Source organism: Pseudorasbora parva, chromosome 8, assembly GCF_024679245.1.
Source record: "Pseudorasbora parva isolate DD20220531a chromosome 8, ASM2467924v1, whole genome shotgun sequence".
Taxonomy (NCBI): Eukaryota; Metazoa; Chordata; class Actinopteri; order Cypriniformes; family Gobionidae; genus Pseudorasbora; species Pseudorasbora parva.
The window spans coordinates 18496943-18521642 of record NC_090179.1 but is presented as its reverse complement, the minus strand read 5'-3'; the positions used below and the strand labels follow the sequence as shown (position 1 = coordinate 18521642).

Here is a 24700-nt window from a genome sequence, read left to right as displayed (position 1 = left end):
AGCTGACCAACCAACCAGATTTAGTATTTTGTGATCGACAGCAATTTGAACCAATAAGAGCGATGAACTCTCAACTGCTGCAACCAATGACCAGCCTGGAATCTCATTGCGCGCGGAAGAGGAAAGTCGGATTGTGACAAGCGGCTCGTCGTCAGTCTCTCAGCTAAGGATTAAAAGGTGAATAACGTGTTGTTTTGTATTTATAAAGTATTTATACGTAACACGTTATATTATGTACAATATTATGTTTTCATTAAGGCATTTGTAAAGTCAATGAAGAGTTTAAATGCCGTTGATGTAAGTGGTTTTCTAGCTAGCTAACGGCAGCTGTTTATATCATTGTAACGTTAGCTGATTAGCAAAAGTAACGTTAACGTTAGTATTTTTTTCCATAGATATGTATAAATATCTATGATTTTATTCTCCTGGTGTCATGACTCCCTTGACTTCCCTTTTTCAAACTTTTGTATTGAGTAACTGAAAATATGTTACTATATATGTATATATATATATATATATATATATATATATATATATATATATATATATATATATTAAAGTAATTTAAATAATAATTGTAGTTGGAAAAAAGAAGGGTTAAAAATTCTAACTGAAAAGTAACTGAAAATATGTTACTATATATATATATATATATATATATATATATATATATATATATATATATATATATTAAAGTAATTTAAATAACAATTGTAGTTGGAAAAAAGAAGGGTTAGAAATTGACTAGGGCTTGGAGCATGCGAAAAGTGACAAAATTGTCAAATTAAATTACGGTAAATAACGTTATACATTCATACACATATAAGCTTTCCATTGATGTATGGTTGTTTAGGCAATATAATGCCGAGATACTCTGGAAATACATTAAGAGATACATGAAAATATGATATAAGTTACATGAAAATCTGGAATTTGAGGGTGCATAACAAATCAAAATATTGAGAAAGTCGCTTTTAAAGTTGTCCATATTAAGTCCCTAGCTATATATATATATATATATATATATATATATATATATATATATATATATATATATATATATATATATATATATATATATTAACTCTTTACTTTATTAACGCTACAAATAAGTAAGCAGTTATGATCTGCAATACTTTAAGCGCTTTGAATATTATTAAAGAGCCATACAGGCACGTTGTGGGTAATGGCATTACAAATGAAAATTATTATATTTCCTGCCACAAAATTATTCTAATTTGCCTCTTTGCATTGGAATTCTCTATTTTAACCTTAATTACTACACTAATTGTAATAAATAATATAAATATTAGAAGGAATATATTTAAAGTGGTCATTAATTGACCATAAATATTGCACAAATAGTATTTGGTACCAAAAGATCTCGTCACAATATTCAATAAATATTACTAAACTAAAATATAGTTTATTTAATGACATTTATTTAATTGAAAAATAGTTAAGGTGTACAGTCACATTTGACTATGATAGTAAGGAATATCTCAGGGCTAAATACAAGAAGAGCATAACATTACAATATTGCATCACTCTCCATAATAAAATGACACTGCGCTTGATATAATAATCAATGCACACTAGTGTTGTCACGATACCACAAATATGACTTCGATACGATACGAGACTGAAATGCCTCCGATACAAAATCGATACCACGGTAAAAAACAAACAAAAAACAGATAATATGATTAATATGACAACAGAACTTTTTTTTTTACAAAAAATTCACTTGGCCAGCATGTTCCTGCCCTGGTTGTTGACCATTCCCTCCTCTTATTGCTATACTACATGCCAGTGTGAACATCCTTACAGAGATCACATTATCAATCATGTTATCGTTCACTAACCTTTTACTTCTGAACAGGTTGGGATGACCAACATCTTGTTTTATGATTCGAGTAATTTCATATTTTAAAAAATGTTATCTTATAATTATAATATAGATTTTTAATTGTATCTGTTTTTAAAAATAAGCAAAAAATGCAAATTACAAACAATATGACAAAAACAGTTCTTTATTTTTCAGCTACATTAGATCTATTTAATAGTAGCAAGTCAAGAAAGAAATTAAATAACCAAATATAAAACTGCTTGCTTAGTCTACACTCTATAATTTAACTATACACTGATTCTTAATAAATATATTTTAGTTATTTAGCCAAGCATGTGGTGGTTTTCTATTTTTCATTGGTGTTTGATTAACATTAATCACACAGAATATTAGGTCTGGCTTAAGACCTGCTTGGATCTAATTACCTCAGTTGTAGGCTACACGTTCACTAAAGACATACCTGAATACTCGCCAGACCACACATTTTTACATATTTTTGACCATTCAAACCCAAATAATAATCCGCGAAAGAACTGAATGGCGATCGCATGGTTGTTGTCTGAAAGGCGTGTACGTGCGCTTCAGGTCAGAGTCCGGTGGCGCGAGCACGTCCCGCGCCGCGCTTTTTCCTCTCATGCGCGCATATTTCTGTTGCTTTCTTTGTCATGCGTTGCGCGTATATATTTAACTCTTCTGCTTCTAATGTTTAATGAACGGCTGAAGCAGAGCTCTGCACACACGTCCTGACACCTGCTGTGCTGTCACATACATCCACGCAAATTAAGAAATACAGCTCATAGGCTGTCCTCCTTAAAGTACCAGTACTAATTATAGTCCATATCGTACCGTTTGTAATATCAGGGTATCGCAATACTTTTCTTGTACCGGTATATCGTGCAACACTAATGCACACTATGCTGTTTACCAAAATTTGCTGCAAATACCTGTATAGTGTCTGTTTAAATGTGATAATTGGCACAGTGCTGGTTTGTTTAAAACTATTGAGAGCGGCGTGATCACGTGACCGCGTGCACCAACACGAGATGAATGCATGTTGCAGGTTGCAGCTCTGTTTTCAACGGCTCTGGTTTTAACTGTTATGCAACACTAAGAGCGCCTAAACGGTATTTGTTGTTTGAATTTCGTATTAAAACTTTTTTTTTTTTTTTATGTAAAGTTTAGACTTTGTTTCATATCAAATGTTTTGGCCAGAGTGTGATGGTGAGAGCAGAGCCTGAACGTGTGTCTCACGACAAATGTGTGTGACCGTGGAGATCCACTGGAGATTCCCGTCATTTGTGCGTTCAAATCGGTTCAAATGCAGCGCTGCCATCCCGGAATGCTATGCGAGCACGTAAAAGTCACTTGACATCACCCATAGGAATAAAGTGGAGCGTGGCGCGACATTATCCTGCTTATTACACGGCTACTAGTCTCAAATAAATTAGCCTTGGGGGGTATTTAACTGTCCAAAAAGGAAATGGTCTGTGGGAAGGTCCTGTGCCTTAATGGGAAACTTTCAATATCTAATTCCAGCCTATCCTTTTAATTTTATATTTATTTATGTGTAATTTCACTTAACCAATATAATTTATATTAGTCATGAATTCTAAATTACTTAATGATATTACAGGTAAAGAATCCCTGTTGTGCGAGGATCATTCAGAAGCACAATGCTTCACTGTAAAATCAAGACTGAAAACACAGGTGAGGTTGCAAACAAGAGCTTATTTCTACATTTTTGTTTTATTACGTGGAGTGTCCCTGAAAAAAAAGATAAGATTTTATGTGGTAAAAATGGTTCTTTTGCAGATGCTGGGGCTCGAAACCGCCTTGATGCAGTATTGCAAGGTCTGGTTGAGAGGAGTGACAGTGAGAGGTTAGTGCATTAATGTGCCTTGAGCATTGAAAGCTTCAGACTGTAACAACAAAACTGCAAATGGACCTCAGGCAAAGTTAATTTACATTTACATTTAATCATTTAGCAGACGCTTTTACCCAAAGCAACTTACAAAAAGAGGAGAGCAGTAGTAGCAAGGAAACAAATAAGGGCAACAACCTGCAAGTGCTGTAAGAAGTCTCAGTTAATCAAGCACAGTACATACAAATTTTTTTTTTTGTGAACGGCCATTGGCAGCCAGTGCAGTCTAATGAAGAGAGGCGTGACGTGCGCTCTCTTCAGCTTATTAAAGACCACCCTCGCCGCTGCATTCTGGATCAGTTGCAAGGGTTTGATAGTGCATGCTGGAAGGCCAACTAGAAGAGCATTACAATAGTCCAGTCTGGGGAGAACAAGAGCTTGGACCAGGAGTTGTGCAGCCTGTTCTGATAGGAAGGGTCTTATTCTGTCCTCAGTGTGTGTGACTGTACACAAATCGACAGATAGCTAACAGGCTTCAAGAGAAAGTCAGAGGCTGAAGTAAAGTTCAATGCTCTTTACTGTTGTCGTAATTCTCATGAAGGAATCTTTGTAAAACTGAAATGATACAGAAAGATAGTACAATCACTGAATGCTATGAAAACACGTCATAAATTAACAGACATAAAATAATATACTTTTAAGCTACAAAGTTGTAACATATAACATTCAGCTGGTATGCTTATAGCTGTGAATAACATCTAAATATTACGTGCAGCTCAATAGCTAAACTATCAATATATGAAATGCTATACAGTAGCAGTTTTCACATGTTAACAAATAAATATTCAAGTAACATCACAAAAAGTCTTACATGACGCATGTGAATCAATGTAATTAACTATAAATTCAAATATAACTTACAAGCGATGCTTTCCAAAGGCACAAACAGGATATGAGACAGGATAAGGTGACTAGAGCTGCAAGCTGACCGCATGGAATATAACTACTAATCTGTTTCCTGATATGACTGCACCATGTGATAAAATCAACCAATGAAAGCAATGTAAGAATTATATATGAACACAATGAATTACTCCAAGATGCCCACTAGGGGGAGAAAGTAACAAACTAAACGCAAAATATTCCTACAGAACATGACACTCCCCGTCTGGTATTGATTAAATACCACTATCTGGATAATCTTATTGAGTCTGAATAAAGGGGAACTAAATCAGTTAAATTCCTTAGCACTCTTGAGAAGGATTGTCTCAGAAACAGGTCTCAAGAAGGTCCTCGCTGACCCAGATCTTGTGACCTTAAGTTCGATCTTCCTGACCTTCTCATCTTCATCAGGGAATGTCCTTGTAACCAGAGCTATGGGCCATTCATTCCGCTTCGCCTGGTTATCCTTAAGCAGAACCAGGTCACCTTTCTCAATATTAGGTCGTACGTCCTGCCACTTGCTTCGGCTTTGCAGTGTAGGAAGGTACTCACGTCTCCATCTGCTCCAAAATGTGTTGGCCAGATGCTGCACCCTTCTCCACTGCTGGCGGTGAAGGTCTATATTGTCAAAGTTTCCCGGAGGAGGAGGGTAAGTAGACATCTTCTGAGTCAGAAGTGTAGCAGGGGTAAGGAGAAAGGGTGACTCCGGGTCTGAAGAAATAGGTGCGAGTGGCCTAGCATTAATAATTGCCGTGATCTCTGCCATTAAAGTAGACAACACCTCATGAGTGAGGCATGAAGGGTTGGTTTGCATAAGCATGGAGTTGAGTATCCGTCTGGCGAAACCAATCATTCGCTCCCAAGATCCTCCCATGTGGGAGGAATGTGGAGAGTTAAATATCCAAGAGCAACCCTCTTCACCCAAGTACCTCCTTACATTGGGCTCTTTGGGATCGGTAAGGAGTATGTGCAACTCCTTGCAGGCACCTGTAAAGTTGGTTCCACAGTCTGAACGGATTTGCTTAGCAGGCCCCCGCAGAGCAAAGAATCGGCGCAATGCATTGATGAAGCTTGACGTGTCCATCGCCTCTATCAGCTCTATGTGCACGGCCCGTGTGCTCATGCAGGTGAAAAGTACAGCCCACCTTTTGCTGTTAGCCTGTCCACCGCGGGTTCTTCTTGTGGTGACAGCCCATGGGCCGAAAACATCAAGCCCCACGTAAGTGAAGGGTGGCTCAGTACTCAGACGATCTATGGGTAGATCTGCCATCTTCTGTTCAGCGCTTTTCCCCCGAAGCTTGTTACATGTAACACATTTGTGAATGATACTGCTGATACATTTCTTAGCTCCAATGATCCAGAATCCAGCTGCACGAACAGAGCCTTCTGTAAAAACACGACCTTGATGCTTAACTTTGTCATGGTAATGACGCACAAGCAATGTTGCAACATGGCTGCGACCTGGAATGATGAGAGGGAACTTTTCATTAGTGTCGAGTTCTGCATGTTTGAGCCTGCCTCCTATTCTCAGGAGACCCTCTTCATCCACATAGGGGTTCAGCTTTCTCAATGAACTATCTTTTGAGATGTCTTTCCCAGCAACCAAGCAGGTGAACTCTTTGCTGTAAGTTTCTCTTTGCACACACTTGACAATAAGAGTTCCTGCCTTAGACAGCTCTTCTACCTTGTGAGGATTTTCGCATCGATGCCAGCCACTACAGATGTCAACCTTGGTTTTTACTGCACTTCTTTGAGACTGACTGATGTGTGTCAGGAATGCTATAGCTCGGACTAGAGACTTCCAAGACGAGAACCGTTCAAACCGATGAGATCCTAGACTAAATGATGGAGTAGAGAGAGTGGTGGCATGAGAACGCACATCAACATCTGCATCCGGATCAATGAGTCCATATGACTCCTCTTCTGAAGTGGCTACTCCTTCAGGAAGGGACAAAAACGGAGGCCCTGTGAGCCAGGTTGTGCTAGCTAACTCTCCCGCAGGCACAGAACGTGTAGCATGATCTGCCGGATTCTGCGTGGTACAGACGTAGTGCCACTGCTCAGGTTTGGTGGACTTCCTGATTCGCTGGACTCTGTTGGAAACGTATACATAAAACCGCCTGGTCTGATTGTATATGTACCCCAAGACAACCTTGCTGTCTGTGTAAAACCGCAATGCGTCTAATTTGATGTCCAACTCACTCTCTATCAACTCTGCCATTTCTACTGCCAATACCGCTGCTCCCAGTTCCAATCTTGGGATAGTGTGAGTAGATGAGGGCACCAGTTTTGCCTTTCCCAAAACAAATCCCACGTTACACTCTCCATCATCGTTGATCACCTTGAGGTAAGCTACAGCAGCAATGGCCTTCACTGAGGCATCTGAGAAGATGTGGAGCTCTTTCTTTTGAGTAGTGGTAAGGGTGGTAGGTGTGTAAGCTCTTGGAATTTTGAGCTCCCTCAGGTCTTGCAACGAGTCTTTCCACATTCTCCATTCAGCTTGTTTCTCGTGTGGAAGAGGCTTATCCCAGTCGAGGGCTTCAATGCTAGTGAGTTCTCGTAATAGGAACTTCCCTTGTATAATGACTGGCGCCACAAATCCGAGAGGGTCAAACAGACTGTTCACGGTGGCTAGAACACCTCTACGGGTGAAAGGCTTCTCGGTAGATGCTACTCTGAAGGTGAAAATGTCATGTTTAAGATCCCAGCTGAGCCCTAAGCTGCGTTGAATGAGGGCTGAATTATCATTGAAGTCCAGGTTCTGCAAACCCTTTGCGTGGTCTTCTGGTGGAAAGGCATCCAAAACGTCAGAGTGGTTCGACACTATCTTGTGGAGACGTAAGTTTGAGCTGGCAAGCATCTCCTGTGCCTTTTTCAGCATATCTATGGCTTCAACAGCTGATGGTAGAGACTTGAGTCCGTCGTCGACATAGAAGTCGCGCTCCACAAAGTGTTGGGCCTCTGAGCCATACTCCTTTGCTCCATGTTGTGCCGCGCGACGAAGACCATAGATAGCTACCGCTGGCGACGGGCTGTTGCCGAACACATGGACTTTCATCCTGTACTCAACAATCTCTTTGCCTGGTTCGTTGTCCCTGAACCAGAGGAACCGAAGGAAGTCTCGATGGTCTTCTCTGACAGTAAAACTGTAAAACATCTGCTCAATGTCTGCTACCACTGCTACTGACTCTCTGCGGAAGCGTAGTAAAACTCCAAGTAAGCTGTTATTCAGATCTGGGCCTTTAAGTAACACATCGTTGAGAGAAATCCCATGATGCTGAGCACTGGAATCAAACACGACTCGAATCTGATTCGGCTTCTGAGGGTGGTAGACACCGAATATGGGTAAGTACCACCGTTCCTCTCCCTCTTGCAGCGATGGAGCTAACTCTGCCTGGTCGTGATCGAAGATCTTCTGCATGAAGTTCACAAAGTGAGTTTTCATCTCAGGCTTTCTTTCAAATGTGCGACACAAAGCAGCAAGGCGATTAAGAGCTTGCTCTCGATTGTTTGGCAGCTGTCGCCGTGGTGATCGAAATGGAAGAGGTGCCACCCAGCTGTTGGACTCATCCATAAACATTTCTTTGTCCATAAGCTCCAGGAAAAGCTCATCTTCGATGGAGAGACCCACTTTGTCATCATCCTTGGTTCTCTCAAAGATCGCACTGCCAAGGCTGCAGTCATGGAGGACTGGGGTGTGGTGTGTAAGGCCACGAAGAGATGTGCAGTATATTCCTTTGTTCCCAAACCTCTCCTTGACTTGAATATAGTTGGGACATGGAGTAAGGAGAGATGGTCGTCCATTTTCCAGCACGTTAGTCCGAAAAGAATTCACAGACTCTGTTTTGTGAGCTGAGCCCAAGCAGACGTTACCTATAACAACCCAGCCAAGGTCTAGTCTTTGAGCATAGGGTGCTCTAGGTGGCCCATTGCGATGTTCTCTGACCTTGTGAACCTGGAGGATGTCGCGTCCCAGAAGAAGGAGTATCTGGGCCTCTAGATCTAGTTGTGGTATCTTGTGGGCTATGGACTTCAGGTGTGTGTAGTGCTGTGCAGCTGCTGGAGTTGGAATCTCTGTGCGATCATTTGGCATGTGATTGCATTCAATGAGTGTAGGAAGCATCAAACTTGTTGTTTCATCCAGTGACTCCACCATGAACCCTGTGGCTCTTCTCCCACATGCTTCAGTGACCCCTGAACATGTGCGCAAAGTGTATGGCGAGTTCGACCCTTCAATTTTAAAGAGGTCAAAGAATTCTGACCTGGCCAGGGACCTGTTGCTCTGGTCATCCAGAACGACATACATTTTCACAGCTTTATCAGGGCGTGATTTAGGATAAACTTTCACTAGGCAAATCTTGGAACAGGATCTAGGTTCCTTACCCTCACCACAGACCTCTGTGCACCTAGAGGTGACTGCCAGCGAAAGTGTTTCTCTTTCACCCTCCCCGCCATGCTCTGAGGAGGGACCTCTCCTTTCCCATGTTGGGGGTCCAGGATGCAGTGCTGCAATATGGCTGTTGCTCTCACATTCTGTGCACTTCAACGCTACCTCACAGTCCTTTGCCAGGTGAATGGTAGAAGAGCAACATCTGAAACATATCCCATTTTCCTTAAGAAAAGCCTTGCGCTCTTCTAGGGACTTACTTCGAAAACCTCTACACTTTTTCAGAGGATGTGGCTTCTTGTGGATAGGGCATTGTTTGTCTATTTCTCCTCGTCTGCTGTTTGAACTGTCTGCCTGAGAAGCTGTTTGAAGCGATGCAATTCCAGTCTTGTGAGCAGAGACATAGCTTTTGCCATATACTGGTCTCTTTTCCCCTCGTTCAAGCTTTGATGGACCTGTAGCAAACCTGTGGGAACTATTCAATGGGGTTACAGTGGCTGTTGAGAGAGTGAAGCTTGGGTCATTTCTTCTGCGTGCTTCACTGCATACGAAGTCTGCAAAGTATGCAAATGGAGGAAAACATACGTTGTGTTGCTCCTTGTATTGTGAGCCTTGAGCTAACCACCTCTCTTGCAGACCAATAGGCAACTTCTCAACGATAGGGTTGACACCCCTGGCGGTGTCCAAGTATGAGAGCCCTGGCAGAAAACCCTCCGATTTTGCAGATGCTAACTCTCTTAGCAGGTCTCCCAACTCTCTGAGCTTTACAGGGTCCTTATGACTGATTTTAGGAAAGTTCTCTATCCTCTCAAAGAGCGCTCTTTCAATAACCTCAGGGGAGCCGTAGCACTCCTCTAGGCGATCCCAAGCCATTCTTAAACCTATATCAGGTCTGGCAACATGCACAGAACGTATCCGTATGATGTGCTCTGAAGACTGATTTCCCAACCATTTTGTTAAGAGGTCAAGCTCCTCACCTGCACTTAAGTTCAGTCCTACAATAGCGTTGCAGAATGAAGACTTCCATGCCCAGTAATTTTCTGGACGATCATTAAATTTGATCAGGCCAGAATTCACAAGCTCTCGACGTACCAAGTACCTTGCAATATCGCTCATACCTGCCCTGTCGTCCACATACCCTTTATGTGGCTGTACTGAGGCTCTACTGACAGAGCAAGGGTGAGGATGAGTAGAGATGAGGTGCTCAAAGGAGTAGTTATGAATTGCTGGTGTTGGCCTTTCGGGCTGCTGCGCTTTATGGCTGTCATCCCTTGTGGTGAGTTGATGAACCACAGACGTTGCTTTTTCTGGCTGTTTTGCTGCAGCCTGGATTGCACCCTCATTCTTGGGTACGAAGTGAGAAGCACTGCTGGGACCAGGGAAATGCTCCTTTCTTTCTGATTGGACATCGGGTTTGATTAACGGCAACCGTGATGGCGTGTATGGTTCAAGTACTGGGGGGTTTTCCTCATTAAGACGTAATTGGGAGTGATGTTCGACATATTCACGGGTGCGCTGAATGGCGACTTGAACTGAATCGTGGAGACTCTTACTGCCCTGTGAACTTTCATTCTCTACTGCTGCCTCAAGAACTTCAGCTTCAGCCAAGGCTACTGCAATCTCCCTCTCATGCTCCAAAGCTGATAACTCGGCGGCTATACATGCCTCCTTGACCTTCAAATCAGCTGCTAGATGTGCCTCTTTTATCTTCAGTTCAGCTTCTCTCTGAACGAACGTGGCGCGTGCACGTGCAGCTTCAACTTTAGCACGGGCCTTAGCAGCGGCCCTGCTAGCTGAGGATACTTTAGATGTGCTTGATGAGATGGAACGTTGTGATCTTGCTTCATGTGCTGTCTCTTGCTCTTTAGCACCACCGTCAGTGATGGACGCTTTTCCCAATCCTGCTTCACTGGTTTGCGACATTATGGTTAACGATCCTCCAAGATGTATTAGAAGGGATATATAAAGAAGCCTTAGTATGCTTGAGATAATGTACTGGCTCAGTTCCTAATCTTCTCGTTGTTGTTTTGCCCGCTGTGAAGTCGCTTTTTTACTATTCTGTCCTCAGTGTGTGTGACTGTACACAAATCGACAGATAGCTAACAGGCTTCAAGAGAAAGTCAGAGGCTGAAGTAAAGTTCAATGCTCTTTACTGTTGTCGTAATTCTCATGAAGGAATCTTTGTAAAACTGAAATGATACAGAAAGATAGTACAATCACTGAATGCTATGAAAACACGTCATAAATTAACAGACATAAAATAATATACTTTTAAGCTACAAAGTTGTAACATATAACATTCAGCTGGTATGCTTATAGCTGTGAATAACATCTAAATATTACGTGCAGCTCAATAGCTAAACTATCAATATATGAAATGCTATACAGTAGCAGTTTTCACATGTTAACAAATAAATATTCAAGTAACATCACAAAAAGTCTTACATGACGCATGTGAATCAATGTAATTAACTATAAATTCAAATATAACTTACAAGCGATGCTTTCCAAAGGCACAAACAGGATATGAGACAGGATAAGGTGACTAGAGCTGCAAGCTGACCGCATGGAATATAACTACTAATCTGTTTCCTGATATGACTGCACCATGTGATAAAATCAACCAATGAAAGCAATGTAAGAATTATATATGAACACAATGAATTACTCCAAGATGCCCACTAGGGGGAGAAAGTAACAAACTAAACGCAAAATATTCCTACAGAACATGACAGGTCTAATCTTTCTAATGTTGTATAAGGCAAATCTGCAGGACCGGGCTGTTGCGGTAATGTGGAGCTTAACTGGTCATCAATCACAACTCCAAGGTTTCTGGCTGTCCTGGAAGGAGTTATGGTTGATGAACCGAGCTGAATGGAGAAATTTGGATGAAGTGCTGGGTTGGATGAGACAACAAGTAATTCTGTCTTTGCAAGATTAAGTTAAAGGTGATGCTCCTTCATCCAGGCAGAAATGTCTGTCAGGCAGGCAGCGATACGAACACCAAGTGTAGGATTATCTGGTTGAAATGAGAAGTAGAGTTGAGTGTCATCAGCATAGCAGTGATAGGAGAAGCCGTGTTTCTGAATGACAGATCCCAATGACGACATGTAGATGGAGAAGAGAAGTGGTCCAGGCACTGAGCCCTGGGGAACCCTAGTAGCTAGATGATGTGACTTGGACACTTCACCTCTCCTATCTGAGAGGAACGACCTGAACCACTGGAGAGCAGTTCCTGAGATACCCATCTTCTTAAGAGTTTACTGGAGGATCTGGTGGTTAACTGTGTCAAAAGCAGCAGACAGATCCAGTAAGATGAGTACTGAGGATTTGGAAGCTGCTTTTGCCAGTCTCAGTGCCTCAGTAACCAAGAGTAGGGCAGTCTCAGTTGAGTGGCCGCTATTGAAGCCGGATTGGTTGTTGTCTAGGAGGTTGTTCTCTTCAAGAAACATAGAGAGTTGATTGAACACAACACGCTCAAGTGTCTTTGCAATGAAAGGCAGAAGGGATACCGGTCTGTAGTTTTCTAAAAGTGCAGGATTCAGCAGTGGGGTTACCTGAGCCTGCTTAAACACTGTGGGAAAGGTCTCCGTGTGAAGAGAAGTGTTGACAGTGTGAGTGAGTGCAGGAGTGATTGAAGAAGAAATGGCCTGAAGGAGGTGAGTGGGTATAGGATCAAGTGGGCAGATAGTGGGGTGATTGGAAAGGATGAGTTTAGAAATCTCTGGCTCAGAGAAGGATGGGAGCATGTGTGTGTTAGTTGTTGAGTTGTGCGTGTCAGTTTGTGGTGAGGAGAACTGGTTGCTGATGAGGGAGGTTTTTTTGTGTGAAAAATGATGCAAAGTCATCAGCTGTAAGAGTTGATGAAGGAGGGAGTGGGACAAAAAAGAGAGGAGAATGTTTTGAAGAGTGTGCTAGAGTCAGAGCAATTGTTGATTTTGTTGTGGTAGTATGTTGTTTTAGCAGTGGAGACATTTGTAGAGAAAGAAGAGAGTTTTTAGATTTCCGCCATTTCCTCTCTGCCACCCTGAGTCCAGAGCGATGTTCACGGAGGACATCAGACAGCCAGGGGGCAGATGGGGTGGGACCAGCTGTTCTGGATGAAAGGGGACAAAAACTGTCTAAGGAAGATGTTAGAGTGGAGCAAAGAGTGTCAGTAGCATTGTTAGTGTCCAGTGCTGAGAACTGAGCAGGTGGAGGAAGTGAAGATGAAACATAGTGGATAGGCGAGAGGGAGAGAGTAAGCGTAGATTACGCCGAAAGCTAATCTGTGGAGGAGTGTGTGTTGTGTCAGGAGTCCGTATGAGGTTAAGAGTGATGAGAAAGTGGTCTGAGGTGTGTAATGGAGTAACTAAAGTGTTGTCCGCGGAGCAGTAGCGTGTGTAGACAAGGTCTAACTGGTTACCTGATTTGTGAGTAGCCGTAGTAGATACTAACTTAAGGTCCAATGAGGTCAGTAGAGTGGTGAAGTCAGTGGCTAGGTGTTTATCAGGATGGATGTTGAAGTCACCTAGCAGAACCAGAGGGATTATTAGGATTAATTATTATTAGGATTAATTATTAGGATTGCGGCTTCTCGTGTACAGAGCGTGATTTGCAAGTGCTAGTAGTAATAGTAGAGATTTGAAAGCACATGATGAATACAGATCAGAGAAAAGGCCAGATAGAAATAAGAAAACTGAACATAAATAATGAAAAGGAAAATAATACTCAAGTACCTTGTCAAGGGTCCTTGCTCGGGAGGAGTTGCACAGGAAAGAGTTGATGTCTCTACACTCGTCGGTCTTTACGCGAGGAGGGCTTCACACGAGGGCTGCCGCTTCCACTGCCGTGGACTATCACTATTTATACTCACCTGAGTATCATTATTGAAAGCAGCTGGGAACGCCCCCAATAAACGTGTTTACAGACGTGGCAATGACAACAAAGGCTAACTCCTCCACACGCCGCGAGAATACACCAGAACTACTAAGACACACCAATGCACTACACTGATTATAATTTCACGTTTGTGCCAAAACCTTTACAGTGCTTGAGTATTGTTGTCTTTTACTGCATATGATCATGCATATACAAAATGTAGTGACTGAAATTACATTCATTACAAGTTGATTAGTTAAACATATTCAAAATGCACCTGCAGAGTATTTTTCTAGTCAGGTATTTCATCATTGAGGATTTCTTAAAAATACAATGTTAAAGTCTAGTCTCATCTTCTCATGAACATGTCTCATCTTGTGACATGAATGTCTGACTTAAAAAACACTGACGCGCCGAGGCATGGACTCAAGGAGTTGTTCTGTGGTATCTAGCACCAAGACGTCAGCAGCAGATCCTTCAAGTCCTGTAGGTTGAGAGGTAGAGCCAGCGTGGATCAAACACATCCCACAGATTCTCAATTGGATTGAGATCTGAGGAATCTGCAGGCCAGGGCAACACCTTGAACTCTTCATCATGTTCCTCCAACCATTCCTGAACAATGTGTGCAGTATGTCAGGGTGCATTACACTGCTGAAAGAGGCCACTTTCACCAGGGACACCATTGTCATGAAGGGGTGTACCTAGTCTGAAACAATCTTAAAATAGCTGGTACGTGACAAATTTATGTTCACAAAATGAAATCAGGGTTTCCCAGCAGAACATTCCTTCCACCGGCTCGTTGTCATCCCAAAGTGCATCCTGGTGCATCATTTCCACAGGTAACCGTTGCACGCATGCATGGCTGTCCGTGTGATGTAAAAGAAAACAGGACTCATCGGATTAGGTGACCTTCTTCCACTGCTTCAAAGTCTAGTTCCGACGCTCATGTACCCATTGTAGGTGCTTTTGATGGTGGATGGGTCATTATAGGCACTCTGATTAGTCTCCAGCCATCCAACCCCTTTCGCAGCAGAATGACACATTCCTTCCATAACCACCAGTCACCTTGCCATAACAATTTGGCTCTTGTCAAAGTCGCTCCATTTTTTATCCCTGCCCATTTCCCTGCACTCAACACGTTGATTACGACAACTGATGTTTTTGTTTACTATCTAATCTACCCAGACCTTATATGTGGCCTTGTTGGGAGATAAATTAATAATATTCGCTTCACCTATGACTAGTCATAATATATATATCGTGTATCATATGTTTTGTTTCCACTGAGCTTGTATCCATATCCAAAATACTAATATAAATAATGTCTTTGTTGCAATCCATTTATATTTCAGCTGTCTTGATAATTACCACCCTGATGGTCTGAGGTCATTTACTGCTATAATTATATTCCCAGTAATACTCTCTCTAATACTCTTAGCATGTTTTCCTTTTAAAAAAATTAAAAGAAAATCACATTAGTGATCAATAGCTCTAATGCTTTAATTTGTTCCCTGAGAACCTTGCAGCGTATTTGGTTAAGTAATTCAGGAATAGGAAATTGTATCAATGGTAAATGTTGGCTGCAAATGGCTTTCAGAAATAAAGGACCAGTTGTTTTGGAGAAATTGGCATCTGTATAATCCTTTGTGTGTTTTCCTTCCTTTTCCTGCACAGAGAGCAGAATGAAGAGGATTCTGGGAAAATTGTGGCAGACTCTTTGAGCAAGTATGCACATACAGGATTTTTATGTTACTCCTATAAAAGTAGTCTTCTCCTGACTAGAAAGGTGTAAATGGTTGAGATTAATGTAACATTTGCCTTCTGGGCTTTCCTTTCTCTTTTGCAGGGATTTATCACCTTCTTCTGCAGGGAAAAGGCAAGGAAAATCTTCTGATTTAAATATTTTAAATAGTTTGAAACGTTTCTCATATTATTTAAATATTTATGGAATATTTATATAATATTTATCATAATTGAATATTTATGAATTTGCTCTGTCTGAAATGTTTTCTTCTAATCAGAAGAGTGGTAATATTGACCAAACAGCCACTGTAGTACTTTTAAGAGCACTTTTAAGAGCAAAACATTTTTTCAAGTGTTTCTTTTTTTTCTCTTCTATTTTTGTTTGTGCACCTGTAACAGACAGACAGTAAGAGCTGTGTGTATAAACATCATTCCCCTGATCTCAAGAGGAGCTCTAGCTACTGACACTTTAGCCTTTTTGTTAGAGCGCCCTGCTCCCATGCAGACGGGCTCGGGTTCGAGTCCTGCTTAGAATGGGCGGTTTGAACAGGAAGGACTACACACTAATATAACAAAATACTCTATATGAAAATGGCCAAATAAAAAGCATGTTAAATCATTTTAATATTGCTTAAAGGGTAACTTCACCCAAAATCACAAATTAAGATATTTTCATGAAATCAGGGACATTTCTGTCCCTCCATTTACAGTGAAAGTCTACACAACTAACACTTTGACACTTAAAGAGTGATCTCTTAAAGAGATCATAAAACAAATCCAGATGAATTGAGCCAGTTTATTCCATATTTCCTGAAGAGACGATTGCTTTACTTAATGAACAGGTTAAATTTAGGCTTTTATTTACTTATAAACATTCTTTGACTCACATCAGTTATGGTAAACAGAAGCTCAAAGCTTCCGCAAGAACCAATAAGGTTCATTAACATGTTACACAGCACGTTTGCGCTACAGCAAGAACCAATGAGGTTCATTTTCGTGTTACGCACCACGTTTGCACTTCACCAAGAACCAACGAGGTTCATTCTTGTGTTACGCAGTAGGTTTGAGCTTCAGCAAGAACCAATGAGGTTAATTATTGTGTTAGGCAGCACGTTTGAGCTTCCAGAAGAACCAATGAGGTTAATTTTGGTGTTACGCAGCATGTTTGAGCTTACTCAAGAACCAATGAGGTTCATTCTCCTTTCACACAGCATGTTTGAGCTTCCAGAAGAACCAATGAGGTTCATTCTCATTTCATGCAGCACGTATGAGCTTCCTCCTGATCCAATGAGGTTCATTCTCGTTTCATGCAGCACGTTTGTGCTTCCAGAAGAACCAATGAGGTCCATTCTCGTATTACGCAGCACGTTTGAGCTTCCTCAAGAACCAGTGAGGTTCATTCTCGTGTTACGTAGCACGTTTGAGCTTCCTCAAGAACAAGCGAGGTTCATTCTCGTGTTACGTAGCATGTTTGAGCTTCCTCAAGAACAAGCGAGGTTCATTCTCGTGTTACGTAGCACGTTTGAGCTTCCTCAAGTACCAATGAGGTTTATTCTCGTGTTACGCAGTATGGTTGAGCCTCTTTTTATGTACTCTAATTAATGTTTATATGTGAATAAAAGCCTGAATTCAATCTGTTCGTCATAAAGCGATTGAGTCTCTTTTTAGGCTGCATTTACACTGCAGGTCTTGAAGCACAATTCCGATTTTGTGACTATATCTGAATGACTTGACATCATTCGCCTCCGTCCTTTTTTCAATGACGTATGACTCGCATTTGCCGGGGAATGTCCGATTTGATCGCTTACATGGCAGATGCTAATGCACGTATCCGAATCATATCGGATTTATTACCACAAATGAGTGAGGCCTGAATCCGATCTGAGAATATCGGAATTCATGCGTTTTTTTTCCTGCTTACACGTTCACATGTCATATCCAATCTGTGCGACATGAGAGGAAAAAATCGGGAAATTGGGTCACTTGAATCATGCAGTGTAAATGGGGCCTTAGAAAACATTAACTAAACCGCTCAATTTATATGGATTAGTTTTACGACCTCTTTATGAACTTTTTGAAGCGAAAATATGGTAGTTGCATAGCTGTCAATGGAGGTACAAAATCTCTCAGATTGTATTTAAATATTAATTTGTGCTTTGAAGATGAACAAAAGTCTTGCCAGTGAGTAATTGATGACAGTTTCTGGGTGAATAAACCCTTTCATATATTTTTTCTGCAGCAAAATAATTACAAATATATCAATCACTATATGTCGCCTAGCCTTCTTAGCTGCATGTGAACCTCTTAAAGCTCTTTAGCATTTGAGAGTGCTTTGTAAATATTTACAATAGTAATACTTACACAAGTGCAAATATCCATTCCTAAATGGTTTGGTAGAGTTTCCTGTAAGGGCCTCTTTTTCCTTTCACAGACCATCATCGCGATTCCCACAACACAGAAGGAAGAAGCGTAAAGAGATGGATGATGGTCTGGCAGAAACCAACCAACACAAACAAAGTAATTGCTAGATCACAAAAGCCTCTACATTTTGTATACTGCTCTAATTTTGGGAAACAGCCCACCCAGCAACAGCCAAATTAGGGTATTTTTACATTGGCAAGTAATTTGGCCTTATCTAGCTGTTTTTGCAGGCAGCTGCTCACTTATCTTTATGTTAAAGGTGCCCTAGAATGAAAAATTGAATTAACCTTGCCATAGTGAAATAATAAGAGTTCAGTATATGGATATCACATACTGTGAATCTCAAACACCATTTCCTCCTACTTCTTATGAAAATCTCATCCATTAAAAACACCACAGAAAAATAAGTGATTCTCAACATAGACTTTTCATACCCTTCCCACAGATAAAAAATGTCAACAGTCATAGTTGATGTTTATTATAATCGGATACCATAACAATTTAATTCAAAATCGTTTGTTTGTTTGGCCCATTTTAAGCAAGCTTCGCTCAGTGTCTTAAATTGAAGAAAGTGGCAATTACAACTATATTCCTGCAAGCAGTAAGTAGTGATTTATCCACTTATTGACTGTTTATGATTAAACAATTTCTGATTAAATTGAAAGTTTCTTAGAGAGACCACATTGTCTAGATAATGCAAGATGCTAGTATAGTAGCAATATGAAACTCCAAGTATCATACAAAACTAAATAGTGTGTCTAATGACAAAGGTTAATATTATTTTGTATTATAAAATACAACTGTAGATACGTTGCTTACTCAATCCTTCTAGCAAACGGCAGCTTTTCCACCATATAAGTTAAAATGATAGTCATTTGACAAGGCTATTCATTTTGTAAAAATATATATATATTTATATTTTTGAGATCTGAATTAGGCCTATGATGTTTTTCCATGCTTGTATTTAAGAGTACATTACAGTCACTGTGTAGCCTACATTGTGACTAACCTTATATAATCATGCAATATCGTTTACGAGTCTAAAATGTAATTAAAAAATAATAATTTTTGACAAAAACCACTGGTTTTGATGTGGTCGGAGGGAAAGAAGAGCTGTCGTGTTTACGGTTGCCAGATTTCAGTAATTAAAATCCCCCAATCAGAGCTTTTCTGTTAAAGCAGCACTGGGTAACTTTTGCTCTTGGGGTCCCCCTACAGTTGGGAAAAAATAATGTCCTCAACTACTGTCGTAAGCTGTCATCCTACAACAGGGGATGCCATCGCGTGTGCATTTGTTGACATGACAACCCTGATAGCCCTGAACTAGTGATGCGCGGGTCGTCTCATAACCCGCGGACCCCGTATGTCTGTTTAATGGTCGCGGGTAAGGGCCGGGTTGTAAAAATATATACAATGGTGCGGGGCGGGCCAAATAATTTCATAAAAGCGGCCCTGCGGGTTGGTGCAGCACTAACAGTTACCCTGAACACTGCAAGAGGAGTTCACGTGTTCTTCTGGCGTCGTGTGTGAAATGTCTTCATCCCAGGTACAGTGGCTTATGTTTCAGTATGTCATATGAATATAATTTCATGGGTTTTATTTTTTTCAAACGCCAAATAATCGCGATGCTCATGTTTACAAGCCAGCGTCATTATAGTAGTCTATTGGTTACCGTTTTACAGAATCTATATGATACTTCAGTTCAATGTTTGAGTGGTAGGTAATCACCATAACACGCAGGACAGCATCGCTCGGGCACGCCTCCTTCAGCTCACGCCAACGAGCAAACGCTGGTCCAATGTTGATCCTCGTCCTGCCTTTAATCCGATCACTTTTTCGTTTCCTCTTATGGCTTTCCTCCAACAAAACCTTTTCTTTCTTATTTGTCTGTGCTGCTTCGGACATTATCCGACAAACAAAGTTGGGCTCGTACGTCCGAATTTAAGGAAGTGTGGGTGTTGGTGGAAGTGACGTAGATGCCGTAAAGCAGTCAAATTTTCATAGTTCTTTTTGTTCTGGGGTTACTACCCATAACCCGAAGTTCTAACAAATACAGTAACAAATGTACTGTTCATGGTTAGTTTATGTTAGTCAGTAAAGAAACAAATGGTACCTAATGAAACCTTATTGAAAAGTGTAACAGTTTTTTTTTTTTTTTTTTTGGTAACACTTTACAATGTTTAATTAATTAATGCATTAATTAACATTAACTAACCATCAACCAACACCTCTGTTCAGCATTAGTTAATCTTTGTTAACATTAGTTAATATAAATCCAGCTGTTCATGGTTTGTTCATGTTAGTTCACAGTGCATGAACTAATGTTACCAAGATTTTGATAATGCATTAGTAAATGGTAAAATTAATATTAACAAAGATAAATAAATGCTTTATAATTGCAGTTCATTATTAGTTCATGGTAACTAATGAACCTCATTTTAAATTGTTACTGGGTGTGTTGCCCACTCTGATCCCTGAAGGCCGCTAATTCATGTATTTATGTATTTAATGTAATTCACACCCTGACTAAGACACATTAGGCGAAGCATTTTAATAATCCTATAAATGCATATAAGAAAATGCATAATCGAATCAAATTAATCGAATCGTAGTGAATTTTAATGAGAATCGTCTCGAATCGAATCGTTCTGAATTAGCAAAAATCGTTCTTGAACCTATGAATCGTGAATCGAATCGATTCGCTGCCTACCCAAAGATTCACAGCCCTATTAGATGCAATTTCTCTTTCTATTTGTGTTTAGACTGTAATGTGGCGTAGGTGCTATTTTTGTATAGTTTAACTTACATCAGACTTTAAATTGTTGTGTATATATATATATATATATATATATATATATATATATAATATACACACACACACACACACACACACACACACACACACACACACACACACACACACACACACACACACACACACACACACACATACATATGTGAACTCAATGACGGGGTAGAATAGATCATTTTTGACTCATGGCTGAAGTTAAGTTTCTCCAGCTCTCCCCAGGTTGGCAAAAAAAGCATCTTAAAATCATCAGATTGATGATTTAAAATATGGACTATTTAAATGTTTTCTTCCGGGGGAGCATGATCCCCCAACCCCCGTAATATCCTTCTCACCTTTTTCACCCCTGACCCGTTTTCATGCCTGGTCAGGACTCACGATCCACTTCGCTGAACAACTGAACTGCTGTGTTCTGTGAGCTGCTGAAATAAGCCAATCAGAGCAGAGCTCAACATTAATATTCATGACTTTTCCAAATTAGGCAAAAACAGAGCATTACATCCTAGGAACAATTTATAGGGTGGTAAATGGACCTGTAAAACTGTATCTGGAAACTTTTTGCACTCAAATAAGCCACATATCCTCTGTAGATATCAAAGAACAATTTAAGATATTGTTTCAACTCATTCTAGGGCACCTTTAAATTTTTGCACATATATATAAAGTCAATGTAACCAAGTAAGGAAAAGAGCAAATAGTGATTTATTGAATGAATTTGGGTAAATTTGTAATTTTGTATCCTATAGATAAATAACATGTTTTAACATTTTTGAGAAAGTGCTGTTGGGTTTTCATATTTTGTTGGTGGATTTAAATACTTTATCTCATGTCAAATTTTAGAAGAAAAAAAAAAATATATATCTTCATCACATAAGGCCCATTACCTGTTTTCTTACGTGATCCACATCTCAACTTCTCCATCAGATGCATATATTATCAAGTTATTTGACCGCAGTGTGGACTTGGCTCAGTTCAGCACCACCACGCCGCTGTATCCCATTTGTCGTGCGTGGATGAGAAACAACCCCTCTATGCGAGAAAGAACTGCATCCAGCCCCCCACACAGCTCCGGGGAGGAAGAGGTCACACCCTGCATTCACTTAGCAATGATTTTAAATATTCATCCTGTTCAGATCATTGAACTACTCAAAATAACACATTTGCATTTCAGTCTATAATTTCACTTAGAAGTTAAATACAAGCTAAACTCTCTCACGTGGCTATTTGCCAACAAAACCCTGCTTACAGTCATGTCATAACAGTGGAAGTCATGAAACGTGAAGTTCATATTTTTGTTAGAGCATTTAAATAAATGATATACTAAAAAATGTTTGTAAATCATCTTTTTAAAGTTAGGCTTGGTTTTCTTGCGAAATGAACATTTGTTTATATTATTCTGGCAATAAAGTTCCAAAGTTCACACAGTCCAGAGAACAAAAATGCATTTCCAAGACCTAAAATAGTCCTTACAATTTCTCCAGTCAAGATCCATTTTTTAGTTAAACAGTATTTCCTTGACTGGAAATTACTTTGTAATGTTTTGTTTTTTTCTTAAAGTCTAATGACTCAGAGAAGTCAAGTAAAGGACCCCTGATGTAAATAGTTTTCAAACACTGTTACATATTGTGTTATTTTACTGTTTTAATGCTTGTTTTACTATAGACTTCCTTTGAAAGGGCATCACTGTAAAATCATTTATAACAGTATCTTTGTAAATCATGTCAGACAGCTTGAGTTGCATTGAACTTAACACACTCATTGGTTCACCTAATTCTTCAGTAATAGAAGTTTTTCCTTGGAGCAATAGAATTAAAAACACGTCTTTGCCCACTGCAGCATAATATCTTGGATGACTTTCCAGTTACCTTTTTAATTGTAAAGTTCAAAGCTTCAGCATGTTCTTAAATGTTGTTATTGATAATGCTGCAACATCTGACTTCACTTTCCCTTCTGACTCCAATTACCCAGTGGAGAGATTCTATGGCTTTCTTTCACCACTGAAAGAAAAGACTGTCCTTGGCTTTGCTTCCTTGAAAAAAGGGAGTAATTTATGCCACAACAAGCATCATAATTGAGGGAAACTGCTCTTTGTTACTTATTCTTTCAGATGACTGACATGCTGAATGGCAAAGGACAGAACGTGTACAGGCTTCCTCCGCCTGTTTCCTGCCCAGTAGGTTCAGCCGGTGAACCTGTTAATCTCAGAATTCCACCTGTAGAGAAACCTGCAGAGAGCCAGGTGGGCTATGACAACTGTTGTGCTGTACATGGTGTACAGGAAATGCTTATCTTTCTTTGAAGATCTGCATTCATGCAATCCTTTTGACAGGAACTACTAAAAGAAAGAAGATAAAGTTTTCTTCAAACACTTCTGCTTAACCCTTCACCAATCTTTGTTAGGAATGTAATGACTAAACCTGTTTGCTTACTGAATTGATTATTGTAGACCCCAAAAACAAAATCAAGACTATGTAAAAATCTTAAAGTTTACAATACTCTTTTGCTAAATTGTGTGCCTCATCTGTATTCTATATATCTTTTTTTTTCAGTCCGCAGACACTGCAGCAGGCACCTCACCTCTTATCTTCAGTCACATTAAACGCTGGAAGAAAATTAGACAGAAGTATAACTTCTCATTCATTCATTTCCACTTCTTTTACCAAGATGAGAGGGTATTTACAAATTAAAACATGCATATGTTCTTTATCATTTGTTCCATGTGTGCATTAGGTGGAAAGAGGCCTCCAGCAAGAACCAATTGAGATACAGCGAGAGCATAAAAATCCTGAAGGAAATGTATGAACGTTAGTTCACACGGCTCCCTAGTGCATCTGAAGAAAATCTGTTAAAAGAATTAAATGGTTGTAACTAAAATGTTGAATTGAGAGCTGAACTAAAAAAAACATTGGTGTAAATGTTTTTGTAATCTTTTTTCCTCCTTTAAAATCCACATGGATTTCCAATAAATCTACAGTACTGAAAGTGAATTTAATGCATTTATTGAATAATGTTAATTCATTCTTTATGACAGTTCTTGACCCTTTGTTATTTTAATGATCAGTGTTTGTCTGTCAATAACATCCTGAGATCACACATTTGTGAAACTGCACATCCAGTGGGAAACATGGACCCACTTTATATTAGGTGGCCTTAACTACTATGTACTAACATTGTAATTAATCATTTGATACAATGCACTTATTGTGTACATACATGTTTTTAAATTGTACTTACATTTAAAAAAATACCATGCATGTAATTACGTCTGTAATTCATTTTTGTAGTTACATTTGTAATTACACAGTTGTCACTTCCCTTACACCTAACCCTACCCTTAAACTGACCCATACCATCACACCTGACCCTAACTCTACCCATATCTCACCTCAATAATAGCAAAGGTGTTTTGCAATACAATTTGAACACAGTAAGTACATTGTACTTATTTTTTGATGTAAGTACATTGTACTTAAGGCCACCTAATATAAAGTGGGGCCGGAAACATTTATGCATTATCTTTAACACAAAAGGATCCCATTCAAACTTTTTTTCTGCTTTTATTCATATAGTGATATTGGTATATAATGAGTATGCTGCAAAACAAAATGTGAGCAAACATTATATATGGACTGCATTTATATAGCGCTTTTATCCAAAGCGCTTTACATTTTTGCCTCACATTCACCCATTCATACACCGACGGCGATGTCAGCCATGTAAGGCGCCATCCAGCTCATCGGGAGCAGCTGGGGTTAGGTGTCTTGCTCATGGACACTTCGACACTTGGTCAGGTGGAACCGGGGATTGAACCACCAACCTTCTGGTTTG

At 39.9% G+C, this 24700-nt stretch overlaps 1 protein-coding gene across 1 annotated transcript; it reads left to right on the top strand.

Annotated features, from left to right (window-relative positions):
* Nucleotides 1-5: 5 nt before the first annotated feature.
* Nucleotides 6-23824, top strand: lin37 (lin-37 DREAM MuvB core complex component). The gene is made up of 10 exons (XM_067450269.1): nt 6-177; nt 3483-3556; nt 3662-3728; nt 15574-15624; nt 15746-15775; nt 18074-18159; nt 21797-21954; nt 22980-23111; nt 23422-23495; nt 23603-23824. Exons 2-10 carry the CDS (start codon nt 3523-3525, stop codon nt 23679-23681), a joined length of 711 nt encoding a protein of 236 aa, XP_067306370.1. The 5' UTR covers nt 6-177; nt 3483-3522; the 3' UTR covers nt 23682-23824.
* Nucleotides 23825-24700: the final 876 nt, after the last annotated feature.

Coding starts and splice junctions, on each gene's coding strand:
- lin37 (XM_067450269.1), top strand. CDS start 3,523: ATGCTTCACTGTAAAATCAAGACTGAAAACACAG. Junction 15,776..18,073: donor CCTTCTTCTGCAGGGAAAAG/GCAAGGAAAATC, acceptor TTCCTTTCACAG/ACCATCATCGCGATTCCCAC. Junction 21,955..22,979: donor ACAGCTCCGGGGAGGAAGAG/GTCACACCCTGC, acceptor TTATTCTTTCAG/ATGACTGACATGCTGAATGG.